Source organism: Dendropsophus ebraccatus, chromosome 3, assembly GCF_027789765.1.
Source record: "Dendropsophus ebraccatus isolate aDenEbr1 chromosome 3, aDenEbr1.pat, whole genome shotgun sequence".
NCBI lineage: Eukaryota > Metazoa > Chordata > Amphibia > Anura > Hylidae > Dendropsophus > Dendropsophus ebraccatus.
This window is the reverse complement of record NC_091456.1, coordinates 56,309,472-56,327,906: the sequence shown is the minus strand read 5'-3', so window position 1 is coordinate 56,327,906 and position 18,435 is coordinate 56,309,472. Positions and strand designations below refer to the sequence as shown.

Genomic DNA, 18,435 nt, shown 5'->3' with positions numbered 1-18,435 from the left:
GGGGGCAGTAGTTATACACTGTTTAGCTGTTGGGGTATGCTGGGGGTAGTAGTTATGCACTGTTTCAGCTGTTGGGGTATGCTGGGGGCAGTAGTTATGCACTGTTTAGCTGTTGGGGTATGCTGGGGCAGTAGTTATGCACTGTTTAGCTGTTGGGGTATGCTGGGGGTAGTAGTTATGCACTGTTTAGCTGTTGGGGTATGCTGGGGGTAGTAGTTATGCACTGTTTAGCTGTTGGGGTATGCTGGGGGCAGTAGTTGTGCACTGTTTAGCTGTTGGGGTATGCTGGGGGTAGTAGTTATGCACTGTTTAGCTGTTGGGGTATGCTGGGGGCAGTAGTTGTGCACTGTTTAGCTGTTGGGGTATGCTGGGGGCAGTAGTTATGCACTGTTTAGCTGTTGGGGTATGCTGGGGCAGTAGTTATGCACTGTTTCAGCTGTTGGGGTATGCTGGGGGCAGTAGTTATGCACTGTTTAGCTGTTGGGGTATGCTGGGGGTAGTAGTTATGCACTGTTTAGCTGTTGGGGTATGCTGGGGGCAGTAGTTATGTACTGTTTAGCTGTTGGGGTATGATGGGGTAGTAGTTATGCACTGTTTAGCTGTTGGGGTATGCTGGGGGCAGTAGTTGTGCACTGTTTAGCTGTTGGGGTATGCTGGGGGCAGTAGTTATGCACTGTTTAGCTGTTGGGTATGCTGGGGGCAGTAGTTATGCACTGTTTAGCTGTTGGGTATGCTGGGGGCAGTAGTTATGCACAACTACTACCCCATCATACCCCAACAGCTAAACAGTACATAACTACTGCCCCCAGCATACCCCAACAGCTAAACAGTGCATAACTACTACCCCCAGCATACCCCAACAGCTAAACAGTGCATAACTACTACCCCCAGCATACCCCAACAGCTAAACAGTGCATAACTACTGCCCCAGCATACCCCAACAGCTAAACAGTGCATAACTACTGCCCCCAGCATACCCCAACAGCTGAACCAGTGCATAACTACTACCCCCAGCATACCCCAACAGCTAAACAGTGTATAACTACTGCCCCCAGCATACCCCAACAGCTAAACAGTGCATAACTACTGCCCCAGCATACCCAAACAGCTAAACAGTGCATAACTACTGCCCCCAGCATACCCCAACAGCTAAACAGTGCATAACTATTACCCCCAGCATACCCCAACAGCTAAACAGTGCATAACTACTATCCCCAGCATACCCCAACAGCTAAACAGTGCATAACTACTACCCCCAACATACCCCAACAGCTAAACAGTGCACAACTACTGCCCCCAGCATACCCCAACAGCTAAACAGTGCATAACTACTGCCCCAGCATACCCCAACAGCTAAACAGTACATAACTACTGCCCCAGCATACCCCAACAGCTAAACAGTGCATAACTACTGCCCCAGCATACCCAAACAGCTAAACAGTGCATAACTACTGCCCCCAGCATACCCCAACAGCTAAACAGTGCATAACTATTACCCCCAGCATACCCCAACAGCTAAACAGTGCATAACTACTACCCCCAACATACCCCAACAGCTAAACAGTGCACAACTACTGCCCCCAGCATACCCCAACAGCTAAACAGTGCATAACTACTGCCCCAGCATACCCCAACAGCTAAACAGTACATAACTACTGCCCCAGCATACCCCAACAGCTAAACAGTACATAACTACTGCCCCAGCATACCCCAACAGCTAAACAGTGCATAACTACTACCCCCAGCATACCCCAACAGCTGAAACAGTGCATAACTACTGCCCCCAGCATACCCAACAGCTAAACAGTGCATAACTACTGCCCCCAGCATACCCCAACAGCTAAACAGTGCATAACTACTGCCCTCAGCATACCCCAACAGCTAAACCGTGCACAACTACTGCCCCCAGCATACCCCAACAGCTAAACAGTGCATAACTACTGCCCCCAGCATACCCCAACAGCTGAAACAGTGCATAACTACTGCCCCAGCATACCCCAACAGCTAAACAGTGCATAACTACTGCCCCCAGCATACCCCAACAGCTAAACAGTGCACAACTACTGCCCCCAGCATACCCCAACAGCTAAACAGTGCATAACTACTACCCCCAGCATACCCCAACAGCTAAACAGTGCACAACTACTGCCCCCAGCATACCCCAACAGCTAAACAGTGCATAACTACTACCCCCACGGTAAACAGTGTAATTGCCAAATAGGCCAAGTCCAAATTTGCTGTTTTTTAGTGAAGTCACATCCCAGAGAAAAATTCAAAAAGTGATTAAAAGGTCACATATATAACGGGGGGGGGGGGGGGGGGTAGATGATTGATAGATACATACATAGATGGTACTTCTATCGGGGGTCGGTGGTTTGGGGGGGCTGGGGTTTAGGGGTGGAGCTTGTTGTAGTAGGATTTAGTATATTGTATCTAAGTCCTACAGCCTCCTGTCCCGTTTGTGGTTTTATTGTGGGGGGTTGTCTGGAGGGATGGGAGGCTGTGAGATTTAGTCTATGTCACCATTAGGGGGTATCAACAGGGGCGGGGGGGGGGGGGGGGGCCAAAAGAAAGTTTCGCACAGGGCGCCATCTACCCTAACGCCGGCCCTGAGTGTGCAGCTGACTGCCAGAGCGCCCCCTAGCTGGCCAGGAGTGATGCGCCCTGTGCAACCGCACAGCTCGCACACCCCAAAGGCCGGCCCTGCGTGTTATATAGATATGTCCGAAGTGTGTATCAGTGGGGGTCCGGGTGCTAACCCCCCTGCCAGTTGCTTGAAAGAAGGGACAGACGGGCTCAGCAGTGTGCGCTCTGCCCCTTCATCTCCACTATAACTGCTTTAGGTAGCAGTGAACAGAATTACAATGGAAGTCTTAGCTCCATAGGCTACCATTATAACCATAGACCACTCACATTAGCAGTTATAGTGGAGATGAAGGGGCACATTGCATGCTGCTGAGCATTCTAGCAATTGTTGGGGGTTTTGGCACCCAGACCCCCACCGATACAATTTTCTGACATGTCTCTATAACATGTCAGAAGTTTCTTTAAATAGTACGTACCATTACCCTTGTATGAAACTGCGCCGGCACGGGGAAGCCAGTGCCGCAGTCCTTTTTTTTTTTTTTTTTTTTAATAACTGCAGACCGGTTTCCGTGTACAGCACCGTTCTATTCACGGGTTAAAAAAAAGGACTGCAGCATCAGCTCCCCTGCACCGGTGCTGTTCTATGCATAGGTAATACTTAAAGCGAAGGTACCTAATAGTAAATTCTTTTTAAATTATAGGTACCCTTTGAGAAAAAATGATAAAGCAGGCAAATTGGAGAACATGCAGACAAAGATTTTTTTTTCTTAGTCGACAGACCAGGAATCTTTGGGAAAGGATACTTTAAAGTGTACCTGTCGTCATTATAAAAATGTTTTGACGTGTCTGAGACATGTCAAAAGTCTTGATCTGTCCGGGTCTGAGCGTTCAGACCCTGACCGATCAGGACATAGAGCTGGGAGAGGACCGTAGGAGCAGCGAGTTAAAAAAAAAAAAAAAAAAAAGTCAGTCTTCCATCCCCCTTAACGCGATGTGGCGCGTTGAATACTTTACCCGTCCACGCTCTGGCCTGCCTGTCGGTCCTGGCTCCCTGATGTCCCGCTCAGTCAATCAGTGTGCTGTCCCACCGCAGCCACTGATTGGCTGAGCTGTATGTCAGGGAGCCACAGACGCAGGCCAGAACGCAGACGGGTAAAGTATAAACCGGGCAGCGGTGGGTTAAGGGGAACGGCTTTTTACATACTTGCAGCGGAATGAAAATTCCTATTCAAAATGACAGTACCGCTTCGATCCGTTGTGTGAAGCTACCCTAAAACAGATCTCTGTGCCATTATAGTTTTCATATTGTTGCTTTTTTACAGGTGGAGATTTTATTGAGGAAAAGAACCTTGTTTTAAGAAGGAAACCTTTTTCAGACCGTGTAATGTGGCTAGTACTGTATGATAAACAGTATCAGAAACAAGCATATAGCTTGAAAATGATTGGGCTACAAATGACTACATTATTGCAGTATGTGCAAATGGTTGTGGGCACAGGTAGTTGTCAAAGTCAGGCTATAATATATGCAATAAAAAGCTTTACAAAATAAGCCCCTGTAAATGTTATAGTAAGAATTATTACTTATTGCTTATTATATTATTTAAAAAAAAGGCAAAAATTTGTTACAAGGCTAGTAAGGATTTCACAGTAAAGAGAAGTGTTACTGTTTTATCATTTTTATACTCTTTGTTCTAGTTGGAAGTTGAAAATACTCGTTTGCGACAAATAAATCGGACCCTTTCTGAAGCACTTGAAGCACGAAATGTAACTTCTGTACTCCTTGAGGATGAAGGGGTTCTTGACAGCATTGAAAAATCATTCAACAAATTCCACGCTTTCCTGGATCTTTTAAAAGATGCTGGGTAGGTAAAAAAGAGGCCATAGCTGTCCAAAATGTAATGTGTGTTCCCTTTTTCCCTCAAGTATGTATAATCATCAGAAAAAGGGTCGTGCATAAAAAGATGCGACATTTAGACTTATTTTTCCGAAGGAAAAATAGAATTGTTGTATGTAATACTGTAATCCGTTTTTTTTGTGATCAATAACGTGTGTATATTTATGCGCAGTTATGTAGTAAGTACAGTGGTACCTTGGTTTAAGAGTACCTTGGATTGAGAGCGCTTTGCAAGAAGAGCTCACAGTTTTTCAAAATTGTAACTTGGTTTAAGAACATCGCTTTGGTTTAAGAGCTCCCTGTACTGGGTGGGAGGGGAGTGGGGAAGGGGCGTGATCTACATAGCAGGGTCTACAGCACTGTACTCAGACCTAGGAAGTCTTCCTCATCTTTCAAATCATGGCAGATCCACTTCAGGCTGGGGCTTGCATCAGGGGACAGGACTGTGGAGGTAATCTCTCCATAGCTGTAAACCCTCTCTCCCCGGACAGAGAGCTGCATTTATGTGCCCACATCGGCCCTGTTCATTTCTTCATGCTCCCTGCAGTCTCTGTCAGCCCTTGTGTTTCCCTTTCTCTCCATTCCTGCTATAATGTACCTGCACGCACACTCCGCTATACACACTGCTGCTATAATGTGCCTGCACTAGAGATGAGCGAACCTCGAGCATGCTTGAGTCCATCCGAACCCGAATGTTCGGCATTTGATTAGCTGTGGCTGCTAAAGTTGGATAAAGCTCTAAGGTTGTCTGGAAAACATGGATACAGCCAATGACTATACCCTTGTTTTCCACATAGGGCTTTATCCAACTTCAGCAGCCACCGCTAATCAAATGCCGAATGTTCGGGTTCGGATGGACTCGAGCATGCTCGAGGTTCGCTCATCTCTAGCCTGCACTTACATTCGGCTATACACACTGCTGGATAGAACATTTTCTGTCACTGTCCTCCTGAACCGCTCTGTGATTCTCAGTTCCTGATTGGCCCATGCTGAACAAAAGCCCCTTCCCCATTGTGGTCATGTGACGACACACAGACCTCTGACAGCAGCCCTGCTTCTCTATTCTAGCCTGTTGTACTACGCTACTGCATTATTTTTGCAGAATTTCTGCATAATTGTTAAGGGTGGGGGTGGGGGTGCAGTTGCATTCCAGCAGGGGTCCCGCTGCCTGTGACATGGCACTTCGCGGGCACAGGGAGAGATGAGTAGTGGTTGTTTGTTATGTCCCCCACCACACCCCACACCCCTGCTGGCTGACAATTTTTTTAAATTGCTGGACTTCCTTAAACTCATAGGCAGCAGTAGGTGTACAGATTGTACTACAGTCTTCCAATACTGTTAGTCTCACCAAGGATTATTTTTAGAATTAAATACAAAAAGTGTGTACTTCCGTACAGATACACACTGATCGGCGCTGCACTGCAGATATCTGGCTACTATGCTGCTGTATAGATCTCGAGGATTCCGTTTCCTCAATAAATGTGTATACAAACAAGTGAAAAAAATGATCTTTAGCGCTGAAACTGATACGGAGGTGATATACGTATAATAATAGCTACTGCAGAATTGCTATAGAGAATATTCATAAGTTAAAGTAAGTAGAAACTTCATGTAGTCCTGCCGCATTGACCGTGATGCTAGATCTAAAGATAGCGATACACAGGTGTATATGATTCAGTGATGCAGCAGTTTCCTACCTGTCATCCACTGTGATGTCCGTTAGTTGCAATTTTTTTGTAGTTAAAGAGTCTTGCAAATGTACAGGAGAAAGTTCTTGCTGTCGGGGTTGGGAGCGAGCCCCGTCCGGCGGCTCTGCTACTACCCAACACCCGGCGTGGTAGAGTGAGTCCGAAAGAGTCCACGTTTGAGTGATGTCACTATAGTGGATACGGAGGCCGATGTGGGATCAAAAACACTAACGCGTTTCAGCGAGCTTACGGTCGCCCTCGTCAGTCTACTTCAACTTATGAATATTCTCTATAGCAATTCTGCAGTAGCTATTATTATACGTACATTCACCGGCCACTTTATTAGGTACACCATGCTAGTAACAGGTTAGACCCCCTTTTGCCTTCAGAACTGCCTCAATTCTTCATGGCATAGATTCAACAAGGTGCTGGAAGCATTCCTCAGAGATTTTGGTCCATATTGACATGATGGCATCACACAGTTGCCGCAGATTTGTCGGCTGCACATCCATGATGCGAATCTCCCGTTCCACCACATCCCAAAGATGCTCTATTGCATTGAGATTTGGTGACTGTGGAGGCCATTTGAGTACAGTGAACTCATTGTCATGTGCAAGAAACCAGTCTGAGATGATTCTAGCTTTATGACATGGCGCATTATCCTGCTGAAAGTAGCCATCAGATGTTGGGTACATTGTGGTCATAAAGGGATGGACATGGTCAGCAACACAACTCAGGTAGGCTGTGGCGTTGCAACGATGCTCAATTGGTACCAAGGGGCCCAAAGAGTGCCAAGAAAAAATTCCCCACACCATGACACCACCACCACCAGCCTGAACCGTTGATACAAGGCAGGATGGATCCATGCTTTCATGTTGTTGACGCCAAATTCTGACCCTACCATCCGAATGTCGCAGCAGAAATCGAGACTCATCAGACTAGGCAACGTTTTTCCAATCTTCTACTGTCCAATTTCGATGAGCTTGTGCAAATTGTAGCCTCAGTTTCCTGTTCTTAGCTGAAAGGAGTGGCACCCGGTGTGGTCTTCTGCTGCTGTAGCCCATCTGCCTCAAAGTTCGACGTACTGCGCGTTCAGAGATGCTCTTCTGCCTACCTTGGTTGTAACGGTTAGCTATTTAAGTCACTGTTGCCTTTCTATCAGCTCGAACCAGTCTGCCCATTCTCCTCTGACCTCTGGCATCAACAAGGCATTTCCGCCCACCTGTAAACCTTAGAGATGGTTGTGCGTGAAAATCCCAGTAGATCAGCAGTTTCTGAAATACTCAGACCAGCCCTTCTGGCACCAACAACCATGCCACGTTCAAAGGCACTCTAATCACCTTTCTTCCCCATATTGATGCTCTGTTTGAACTGCAGGAGATTGTCTTGACCATGTCTACATGTCTAAATGCACTGAGTTGCCGCCATGTGATTGGCTGATTAGAAATTAAGTGGTAACATGCAGTTGGACAGGTGTACCTAATAAAGTGGCCGGTGAGTGTTTATCACCTCCGTATCAGCTACAGCGCTAAAGATCATTTTTTTCACTTGTAAGGATTATTTTTATATACAGTATTTTTATCTATGCACAAAAGACCTTAGTCTACAGCATCTGGTGCTTTATCAGAAATGAAGACAGGTGTGTTTTATGTGCCTTTTTATCATGTGTTTTTTTTTTTTTTTTTAAATAAACAAACTGAGACATGCCTTCTGAGTTAGGCATGGAAAACATCAAGGAATACAAATGGACTTTTCATGGTGTTTACTGAAGAGCAGTCCTAGGTAAATGCTTGGCTGCAGTATGTACATGAGATATATCGGGCAGACTGACTTTATTTTCCACTCCATCTAATTATGGTATTCATTAACTCTACTGGATAACAGTCCTGTTGGCCTGCTTACGGTGCATACCAGGTCTTCCGTGTAATCTGTTTGAATGAATGTTTGATGTCTCTAGTGGAAAGTGTTACTAATGCAAGATATCATCTTCTCAGAACATTGCCAAGTATCCCTAGGATAGAAAAGCTGCATGTAAATAAAATCGCCCAAGTCAGATTTTTCAAATTCCAAATATAATTTCATGTGCTGGTACTGCCTATATTTATTAATGTTGGAAAATATTAAAATAGTTTATTACTTTTAGCAGTAAATTTTTTTGTTTCCTAGTATCAATACCTGTACATAAATCGAGTGGTAATTTTACTTTTGCTTCTCTGTGCCTATGCAGCTATATGACTTGTATTGCTGGATGACTTGGAGCCATATTGATATTCATATAGACATTTAATTGATAACACTTTATCTCCTTGCTCATAGACATTATGCACTAAGAAATAAGCATGTATTATATCAATAAAATAACAGGGCAATGGAGGAGTCCATTACAATCTCTTAACGTTACTATAGATTCCCTTGTTCAGAAAAAAATTACAGCTGAATATCTTAAAATTATGCTTGTAAGTGACATAGGAATAGAATTGGTAGGTGGGGTTTGCCGGTAACATAAAAGTGTGCAAGGGGCTGATAATTATGGAGGTGCCTGCAATATGGGAAATTACTTGGCTTTACTAGATAAGTGGTCACAGCAATAGAAACTACAGTTCATTGTTTCCAAATGTAAAATACTGCACTTGGGAAGAAGAAATCTGATTATTTTTTGGACAGTTCTGTGTTTGCTTAGACCTAAGAAGAGAATGATTTAACCCCTTCAGGACCAAGCTGATTTTTGTTTTTGCGTTTTCCTTTTTTCCTCCTTGTGCTTAAAAGGCCATAGCATTTTTACAACTACAGACCCACATGAGCCCTTATTTTTTGCGTCACTAATTGAACTTCTAGTATAAGAGGCTTCTAGTATAAGTGTAAAAAAAAAAAAAAAAAGTGTTAATAATAAAAAGCCTCCTACCCTAATAAGTCAGAATCACCCCCCTTTCCCATGTTATAAATAGAAATAAATAAACTTGTTTGGTATTGCCATGTGCGTAATCGCCCAAAATATTAATTTATCACATTGCAGATCTTGTACGGTAAACAGCGTAATTGCCAAAAAAATCCCAAAGTGCAAAATTGCACATTTTTGGTTGCATCAAATCCAGAAAAATTGTAATAAAAAGCGATCAAAAAGTCGCATATGTGCAATCAAGGTAACGATTGAAAGTACACATCATGGCACAAAAAATTACACCTCAGACAGCACCATAGACCCAAGGATAAAAGCGCTATAAGCATGGGAATGGAGCGATTTTAAGGAACATATATTTGTTAACAAAGGCTTTAATTTTTTTACAGGCCATCAGATACAATAAAAGTTATACATGTTACATATCGTTGTAATCGTAACGACTTGAGGAACATATGTAACATGTCAGTTTTTCCATAGGACACACGGCGTAAAAACAAAGCCCCCCACCCCCCAAATAAAAAGAATTGTGTTTTATTTTTTCAATTTTACCGCGCATATAATTTTTTTCTGGTTTTGCAGCATATTTTATGCAAAAATTACAAATGCAAATTACAATTAGTGATGCAAAAAATAAGTGCTCATGCGGGTCTGTAGGTGTAAAAATGCAACTGCTATGGCCTTTTAAACACAAGAAGGAAAAAACGAAAATGCAAAAACGAAAATTAGCCTGGTCCTGAAGGGGTTAAAGCATTCTCGGAGTTGACCATTTCAGGGAAAATTTATAGCTTGGAGACATATTTTATATTTCAGAGATTTAATACACCAATTGCCTACTCAATTATTGGCCTCAGTGCTGTCCTGGCTCACCCTTTTGCTCAGACAGCGACTGCAAGCTCGGCCAATTAATGGTTACGTGCACACTACGGAATCCACTTATTCTTTGGGCGAATGGCGGAATCTGGCAAACCATAGGCCAGCGGAGATGCCAGCGTCCGCAAGCGGGGAAGAGCTGCGGAATCCGCAGCAGGTGATCCGCCAGGATTCTGTAGTGTGCACATACCCAAAATGTAGAAACAAGTGCATGCTGGATAACTTTTAGAGGGGTTGGCCACTTTATAGTAAAATTATTCAGTGTACAGTAATAGTAAGTGCACAGCACTTACTGACAGCAGTTCCCTGTGTAACCCATTAAGCTAAAATCAGAATCCCCCCACCAGACTGTGTTGTCCATTAGATGGTCGAGCATAGAGAAGCATGTGACCATGCTCCTTTCTGTGTCCTCCACTAAGCATGTATATTCTTATGGAGGACACTGGAGGTGAGACATGATCACATGCCACTTCATGGTGGCCATCGAGTGGACACAATCGTTAGCCAGCATATAGACCTGGAGGGCACAGCCTGGAGGAAGAGTGTCTGATATCAACGCTTTAAGGCACACAGAAAGTGATTGTTAGTAAGTGCAGTGTGTTTACTAATGTTTGCATCCTCCTGCGGTGTCTCTGGGTTACCAGGTACTGCCACTTCCACAGACAAACTGGTCTCTGCAGTGACAGCCCCCTCAAACAGTCAATGAGTGAGATGGGACAGCACCGTAGTCAGTGATTAGCCTTATGGACTGTTACTCCCAAGATGATTTAATCTGCGGAAGTGGTGACGGCTCTGGTCAGCAAGGGATCCAGCGTCACTACAGGCCGGGGGAGCACGGAGAAGTGAGCATAATGTTCTATGTTTTGTATATGGGCAGCAACTTCATAAGTGCCCCTTTAAAGTGTCTGCGATGTTCTAGGGGTTATCCGGCGTTAGGACATTTTCTTTTTTTATATATAATGCTGCTCTGGGGGAGAACGTAACAAACATCTAATGCTTACCTCTCTGCGCTCCCCTGGTGTCCTGCTGTGTCCTGTCTGGTGTACCCTGCTGATTGCTGCTGCTGCTACTAAGACAACAGACTCTTCTCGGGAGTGACAGCCTGCTCAGCTAATCACTGAGACTGGACAGCGACACAGTCAGCATTTGGCTGAGCAGGCTGTAACTCCTGATACAAGCTTATCTTGGAAAAAGCAGGAGCTGCAGTCAGTGGGGGACACCAGAGAGGACACAGCAGGACGCTGAGAGGTAAGTATAACAAGTTTGTCAAGTTCTCTTCAACAGGGCAACATTATATTAAAAAGGCCTTAAAGTGTCACTGTCGTTTCATTTTTTTATTTTTTTATTTTTTTTTGCAGGAATCAATAGTCCAGGCGATTTTGAGAAACTTTTGTAATTGGGGTTATTAGGCAAATATGCAATTATCTGCATTCAAAAAGACTTTTCCAAGGTCCCACCTCCCCTCCTCTCTCTCATCCACTGCTCATTATCAGGAAATCTCGACTGGTTTACATCAGCCGGCCCATCTGTTCTATGGAGGGGGGAGGGGGAAGGAGGGAGATTAGTCAGCAGTAGAGAGCAGAGAATAAAGGATTACACAGCGGGAACTGTGTGAAAGCCTTACTCAGAGGTCAGAGAGGTCAGTGCTGACCTCAGAGGAGAGAGCCTGGTGATGTAGCTGTAAATTTACCTTTTTTTTATTTTGTCCTGTTTTGTTGCCTCCTCTCCCTCCACCCCTCCCCTCTTCATAGAGAACAATGAAGACGGGGGAGAGCTTCAGACTGCTTTTTCATGATAAAAATGCATTTTCAGCTAATAAACCCAAATACAAAGCTTCTTAAAATCACCTCTACTATTGATTTCTGCAAAAAAAATGTAAACGACAGTGACACTTTAACTCTTTGAGGACCAGGCCCTTAATGTTCCAGTGGACCACGCAAATGTTGTTCTTTGCGCTTTCGTTTTTTCCTCCTCCTCTTCTAAGAGCTCTAGCACTTTCAGTTTTCTATCTACAGGGCCATGTAAGTGTTTGTTTTTTACAGGAATAGTACTTTGTAATGGCGTCTTTTTTTATTTTACCATAACATGTATGATGGAACCCCAAAATTATTATTTATGAAGATATAAATTGGTGAAATCGTAATAAAAGAATGCAATATGGTAACTTTTGGGGGGTTCCTGTGTCTAAGTAATGCACTATATGGTAAAAGCAACATGATACCATTATTCTATAGGTCAGTCCGAACACAACCACAGATTTTCTAATGTTATATATTTTTTTTAATGAAATCCTTTTTTTTTGGCAATTAATTATTAATAAAATGGGCCTATTGTGATGCTTATAGCGCTTTTATTTTTACACCTAAGGGGCTGTATGGGGTGTCATTTTTTCCGCCATGATCTCTAATTTTTATTAATACCATTTTTGTGAAGATCGGACGTTTTGATCACTTTTTATTGATTTTTTTTTATATATATAATGTAACATAAAATCGGTAATCTGCGCACTTTTTTACCTCTTTTCGTGTACGCCGTTCGCAATGACGCTTATTATATTTTACGGACAATTACGCACGCTACGGTATATTATATGTTTATTTTTATATGTTTTATTTAAAAAAAGGCAAAGGGGGGTGATTTCAACTTTTATTGGGGGAGGGGCTTTGGGGTAGTGTATTGGTGTTTTTAACTTTTTTTTTTTTTTTTACACATTTGAAGTCCCTTTGGGGGACTTGTACATACACTACTTTGATTTTTACACTGATCATTGCTATGCCATAGGCATAGCATTGAACAGTGTTATCGGCGCTCTGCTCATTGAGCCTGCCTGTGCAGGTGAGAGACCTCCGACGGTCCGTTTTAATGATCGGGACCCCCGCAGTCACACTGCGGGGGTCCCGATCGGTAAGTGACAGGGGACTCCCACTGTCACTTACACTTAAACGCCGCGGCGTTTAAGGAGCGAATGCAGCGCGTCATTAACGATGAGGTGTCGGCCCCCACCTGCTATGAGGCGCGTTCCGCTACGGAGCGTGCTCCATAGCTCAGGACGTACCGGTACGTCCTTGTTCGTCTGGGCACAGACTTCCAGGACGTACCGGTACGTCCTAAGTCATCTAGGGGTTAATGTTGTTTCAGACCTTTCTTCAGTGGTTGTGATTTCATAGAAAGGAAAATAAAGTTTCTCAGCAAACTCTTATGCTCACTTTTAATTTTTTATCTACAAGTCACAATAAGCTGCAATTTTATGTGAACATTAATCTTTTACAAATTTTGTAATGTTTCACATATCCATTATAGCAAAAGTAATACATGTGCCTCAAAGCTACATATTACATTTCTTTTGACATCTACATTAAGTATTAAGTAAAACACCTACAGACATTAAAGTCAGTCACTGCTATTTTCTTTACTTTTACACCAATACTCGTCATAATTGCAGCCGCAAATGCATAACTGCCCAGCAGAAGTAAATATATATATTTTTTTCTCGTTACTGGTACACTTTAACACTAAATCGTGTATATGCGTAAAAACAAATACAGGGTAAACCCAGCCTAAATTATGTATAGATATTTTTTGGCACTATATCTCTGATTGTATTTAGATATATGCATTCTAGTAGCACCATTTTACCTTATCCACTGATACCTTCACATGCAGCTGTAAAACATACCCTCATCCTTGCCAGCCTCAGATTATAAGTTAGTAATAATTTAACTACTGTGGTCATGTCGGGACATTCCTGACTGTTATCAGCAACAACCATTTTATTATACATTATTACTGAAATTAACCTAATTTTAATCTCTTGATTAGTCTCTTACCAGTCCAAATCCTTCTCACAGCAAAGAAAAGCCCTACAATATGTGTTATTGTGGCTTAAAAAACCATACCCCTCCCCGATCTCCGTATCCCCATAATCCTTTGTCATGAATACAGTTGCGGGTATGGCACGTGACCCGCGGCTCTATTCATTCCTATGCAGACGCTGGAAAGAGCCGAGTGTTGTACCCGACTCTCTGCCGGGGAAAGCCAAGTACAGTACTCTGCTCATTCCGGTGGCTCCATAGGAATGAATAGAGCCGCGGATCACGTGTTGTACCCGTAACTGGATTCATAACAAAGGAGCCCTGTGGACAATTTAGTTTTGTCCGGACGACCTCTTTAATCTTTTTTCGTATTGCAGCAAATATTTACAGATATTTTGCATTCAGGAATGATAACCATTGAAATGCTCTTGTTTAAAGGTTGGGACAACTTGCCAGTCTGGCTGGCATTGATCAGTCAGACTTTGCCATACCTGGGGATCCTCAGTTGTCTTCTACGATTGCAAGAGCTCAGCAACCTTCATCTGAGATATTCCAAAATCTGCAAAAAACGTACCTACTTGACCAGGTAACCCTCAACTTAGTATAAGTTTGTCATTATTAAAGGGGTAGTGCGGTGTTCAACATTTATTCACTAAATAACACACATAACAAAGTTATACAACTTTGTTATGTGTGTTATTTAAGTAAATGGCCCCCTTCCCAGTGTTTCCCCCACCCCCGAAGTGTGATGGCGCATACTTGCCGAATCACTGTCGACCCCGGCTGCCATCTTAGGTCGAACACGTCCTCTTCAGGAGGCCAGCCGGACCGCTCCAGCCCTCCCTCATTTGCCCCCCAGCGCGTTATCAGCTACTTAGCCGCGATTGGCTAAGCATAGTGATGGGACATAGTTGGGACCCAAACCAGTCAATACTTTTAACATGTCTGCACAACACAGCTGATGGCCTCAAACACAATATAAAGGAGATTATGTAAGAAATAATTTCATATTCCTATTTTATTGAAAAACATTCCAATTGACTACGGTATACAACATATACAAATGTTAGTGTAGTCTTCAGTGTTTTCCTGTGTTGTCATGTGACTTAATGGTGACTTAATTTCTGTTTGTTTGTTTTTTTATTTTGTTTTTTAGGTTGACAGCGGGGAAAATAAACTTGCTCCCCCAGATTCTTTTCAGAGACCTGATGCAGCAGCTAACCCTCCACCTTGTGCATCTGAGGACATTCATGTCACCAGTGAGATGAACAAAGAAGTGGGTCTTGATCTTTCTATAAAGGATATAGAGACTGTCAAGAACAACAGAACTGCGTGCGAACAGCAAAGTAACAAAGATGCAGATGTTTTGAAAAAATCCAAACTGTCTGAGAGTAAACAAGCTGGTAGTGAGTGTTCAGCATCCGATTCTAGCAGAAGCAGAAAAAGCCATGCTAGTAGTAGTTCTAAGGAATCAACTAGTGGTAGTAAGCATCATAAACGCACTTCACAAAGAAGCCTTCCAAAAGGGACAAGCAGAGCTCATGGTGATGATTTAGGCAATAGTTACAAAACGTCAGTGTTCTCTGACACTAGTGTAGAATCAGAAGTCTCTAGTAACCTCAAGTCTGCAGGGAGTAAACACAGTGGGTCAAATTAGAGAGGAACAGGATGCCAACCAAAAATATGAAAAACTAAAGCTAGGCCCTCTGAGTAATACATAATTGCACAATTACAAATTGGTTGCAGTTATCTGCAGTAGCATTCTAAGAGTACATTACAAGGATATAGAGAACCTAAAATGCCCACATTGTGCCCTTCAAACCTGTTGGTAAATGTAATTCTTTAACATTTTGGTAAGGTTAGTGTTGGCAATTAACTATAATTTATCAGAAGAACAAAATTTAAAGGGGTTGTCTGGGAGGAGAAAATGCTGTACTTTCCCAAGATCCTGGTACCACAATCCTGTCTCCTTGTCATCTCAAAAGTATAAATGGTTCCGCATTGAAATCACTGCATGCAGGGGAAACCATGCTCACATTTGGTGACCAATGGCCACATGATAATACCGATATTGTGGCTATTGTCTGGTTTCATCCACATGGAAAGATTACGATGTGGTATCCACCACCCCCTGTCTTGGCCAGGAGCAAAGAAAAGTGTTGATTTTCCTCCTCTTGGTCATCTCCTTTAATGTCAAAAGCAATCAGATGAGCAAGAAAAAATTTAATAAATTGTTTGCTTGATATTGTGCATATTTTTTTTGTATACTATTTTATATTTATAACATTTTTAATGTACAATTTTACACTACCCGCATAAATAAAATAAAAAAATTTGGTTTTGTATTTTTTAGTGTTTTCTTTTGTTTTAACTGTAATTTAAACTGATGATTTACAATAACGCACTTAAAGTGACACTGTCACCCCCTTTGTGCATTCTGACATTTCTACACAGGTGTAAAGGGTAAATTTAGCATTTTTCATACCTTATTTCATATCATACGTCATGGTGCTTGTTCAAGTAAAAAGTGTCCTTTTATCAACTGCAGATTGTATTAAGTGGGCGTGGCCTCATGGCATTAGCACCACTTAGCCCCGCCCACAACTGCGCAGTTGGCACCGCCCCATTGACGCCCATCGGTTGGTTGACGTAAAGGGGGTGGACTCTAGATAGGGCTGGGCGATATTGGCCTAAATCAATATCGCGGTTTATCGCATATGTAGCTGCGGTAACGATAATTCAACGATAATTATGACACGCCCCTTTTGTAAGCCACAACCCTTTTTACAAGCCACACCCACTTGGCCGTGCCAAACTGGGGATATTTTGTTTCAATAAAGTTAAAAAAAAAAAAAAAAAGTACAGTAACTTAATGAGCAGCAACCCAAGCTATGTACACACTATAGGACTTGTATACACAGGTATACAGCTACGTAAACCCTACAGGACACAGAGTATAACTGATGGGTATACAGTATATACAGATGACAGTGCAGGAATATACAGTATAAATGATGGGTAAAGATTATATTATATATAGGTGACAGTACAAAGGCACTGTTATGGGGACACTATTAGTAACACATTATAGGGGGGCTGTAAATGGCACTGCGCTCAGACACGCCATGGAGATATCTATCTATCTATCATCTATCTATCTCTCTCCTATCTATCTATCTATCCATCTCCTATCTATCTATCTCCTATCTATCTATCTATCTATCCATCTCCTATCTATCTATCTCCTATCTATCTATCTATCTATCTCCTATCTATCTATCTCCTATCTATCTATCCATCTCCTATCTATCTATCTCTCCTATCTCTCTCTCTCTCCTATCTCTCTCTCTCTCTCTCTCTCTCCTATCTCTCTTTATCGATCCAGGAGAAGAACTTTTTTTTTTTAAGACTTTCAAAAATCACGTCGCCATACACCTCCTACAGCCTAAAGGCCCCGTTCCACTGAGCAAAAGTAGCGGAATTCCGCAGCGGAATGCCATTAGCCTCCCGCTCATAATCGTAGTCTATGGGAGGCGCGCGCGCTGCTGCTCTGTACGCGCTGAAGAATGAACAAGTTCATTCTTCAGCGCGGACAAAGCAAGAGCGCGCGCCTCCCATAGACTCCCATTCCGCTACTTTTGCTCGGTGGGAACGGCGCCTAAATGTGTAAAAAAAAAAAAAAAAAAGTCTTTCCCATCCAACTGGTTTCAGTTCTTTGTTATTTTTCCTTCTGGTAATTTGGCTCTGAGAGAGAATAAAGGGCGCTGCAATAGAACTGTGGTGAGTTGGTGTGGGAGTGCTGCCGCGTGACCACATGGCAGTGGACACAAAGGATGACGCTACTCTGAGAGTGAAGACCGGAGAAGAAAGACTCGGAGGCACGGAGCGGCCTGAACTAGGAGGACGGTCTTTGATGAACTGTGTTCTGCTCTCCTATTTATGTATCTCCTATCTATCTATCTCCTATCCATCTATCTATCTATCTATCTATCTATCTATCTATCTATCTATCTATCTATCTATCTATCTATCTATCTATCCATCTCCTATCTATCTCCTATCCATCTATCTATCTATCCATCTCCTATCTATCTCCTATCCATCTATCTATCTATCCATCTCCTATCCATCTATCTATCTATCTCCTATCTATCTATCTATCTATCTATCTATCTATCTATCTATCTATCTATCTATCTATCCATCTCCTATCCATCTATCTATCTATCTCCTATCTATCTATCTATCTATCCATCTCCTATCTATCTATCTATCTATCTATCTATCTATCTATCTATCTATCTATATCCTATCTATCTATCTCCTATCTATCTATCTATCTCTCCTATCTCTCTCCTCTATCTATCTCTCTCTCTCTCTCTCTCCTATCTATCTCTCTCTCCTCTATATCTCTCCCTCCTCTCTCTCTCTCCTCTATCTATCTCTCTCTCTCCTCTATCTATCTCTCTCTCCTATCTCTCTCTCTATCTCTCTCTCTCTCTCTCTCCTCTATATCTCTCTCTCTCCTCTATCTCTCTCTCTCTCCTATCTCTCTCCTCTATCTATCTCTCTCTCTCTCTCTCTCTCTCTCCTATCTATCTATCTCTCTCTCCTCTATATCTCTCCCTCCTCTCTCTCTCTCCTCTATCTATCTCTCTCTCCTATCTCTCTCCTCTATCTATCTCT

At 42.7% G+C, this 18,435-nt stretch overlaps 1 protein-coding gene across 3 annotated transcripts in view; it reads left to right on the top strand.

Moving 5' to 3' along the window:
* CEP78 (centrosomal protein 78) overlaps positions 1–16,057 on the top strand; it is a 55,501-nt gene extending 39,444 nt beyond the window's left edge. For all 3 annotated transcript variants that reach the window (XM_069961808.1, XM_069961806.1, XM_069961807.1), the window contains exons 14-16: positions 4,282–4,448; positions 14,188–14,335; positions 14,906–16,057. In XM_069961808.1, coding sequence (XP_069817909.1) covers positions 4,282–4,448; positions 14,188–14,335; positions 14,906–15,406 — 816 coding nt within the window. In that variant the 3' untranslated portion in view covers positions 15,407–16,057. The remainder of the gene's footprint in view (positions 1–4,281; positions 4,449–14,187; positions 14,336–14,905) is intronic.
* Positions 16,058–18,435: the final 2,378 nt, after the last annotated feature.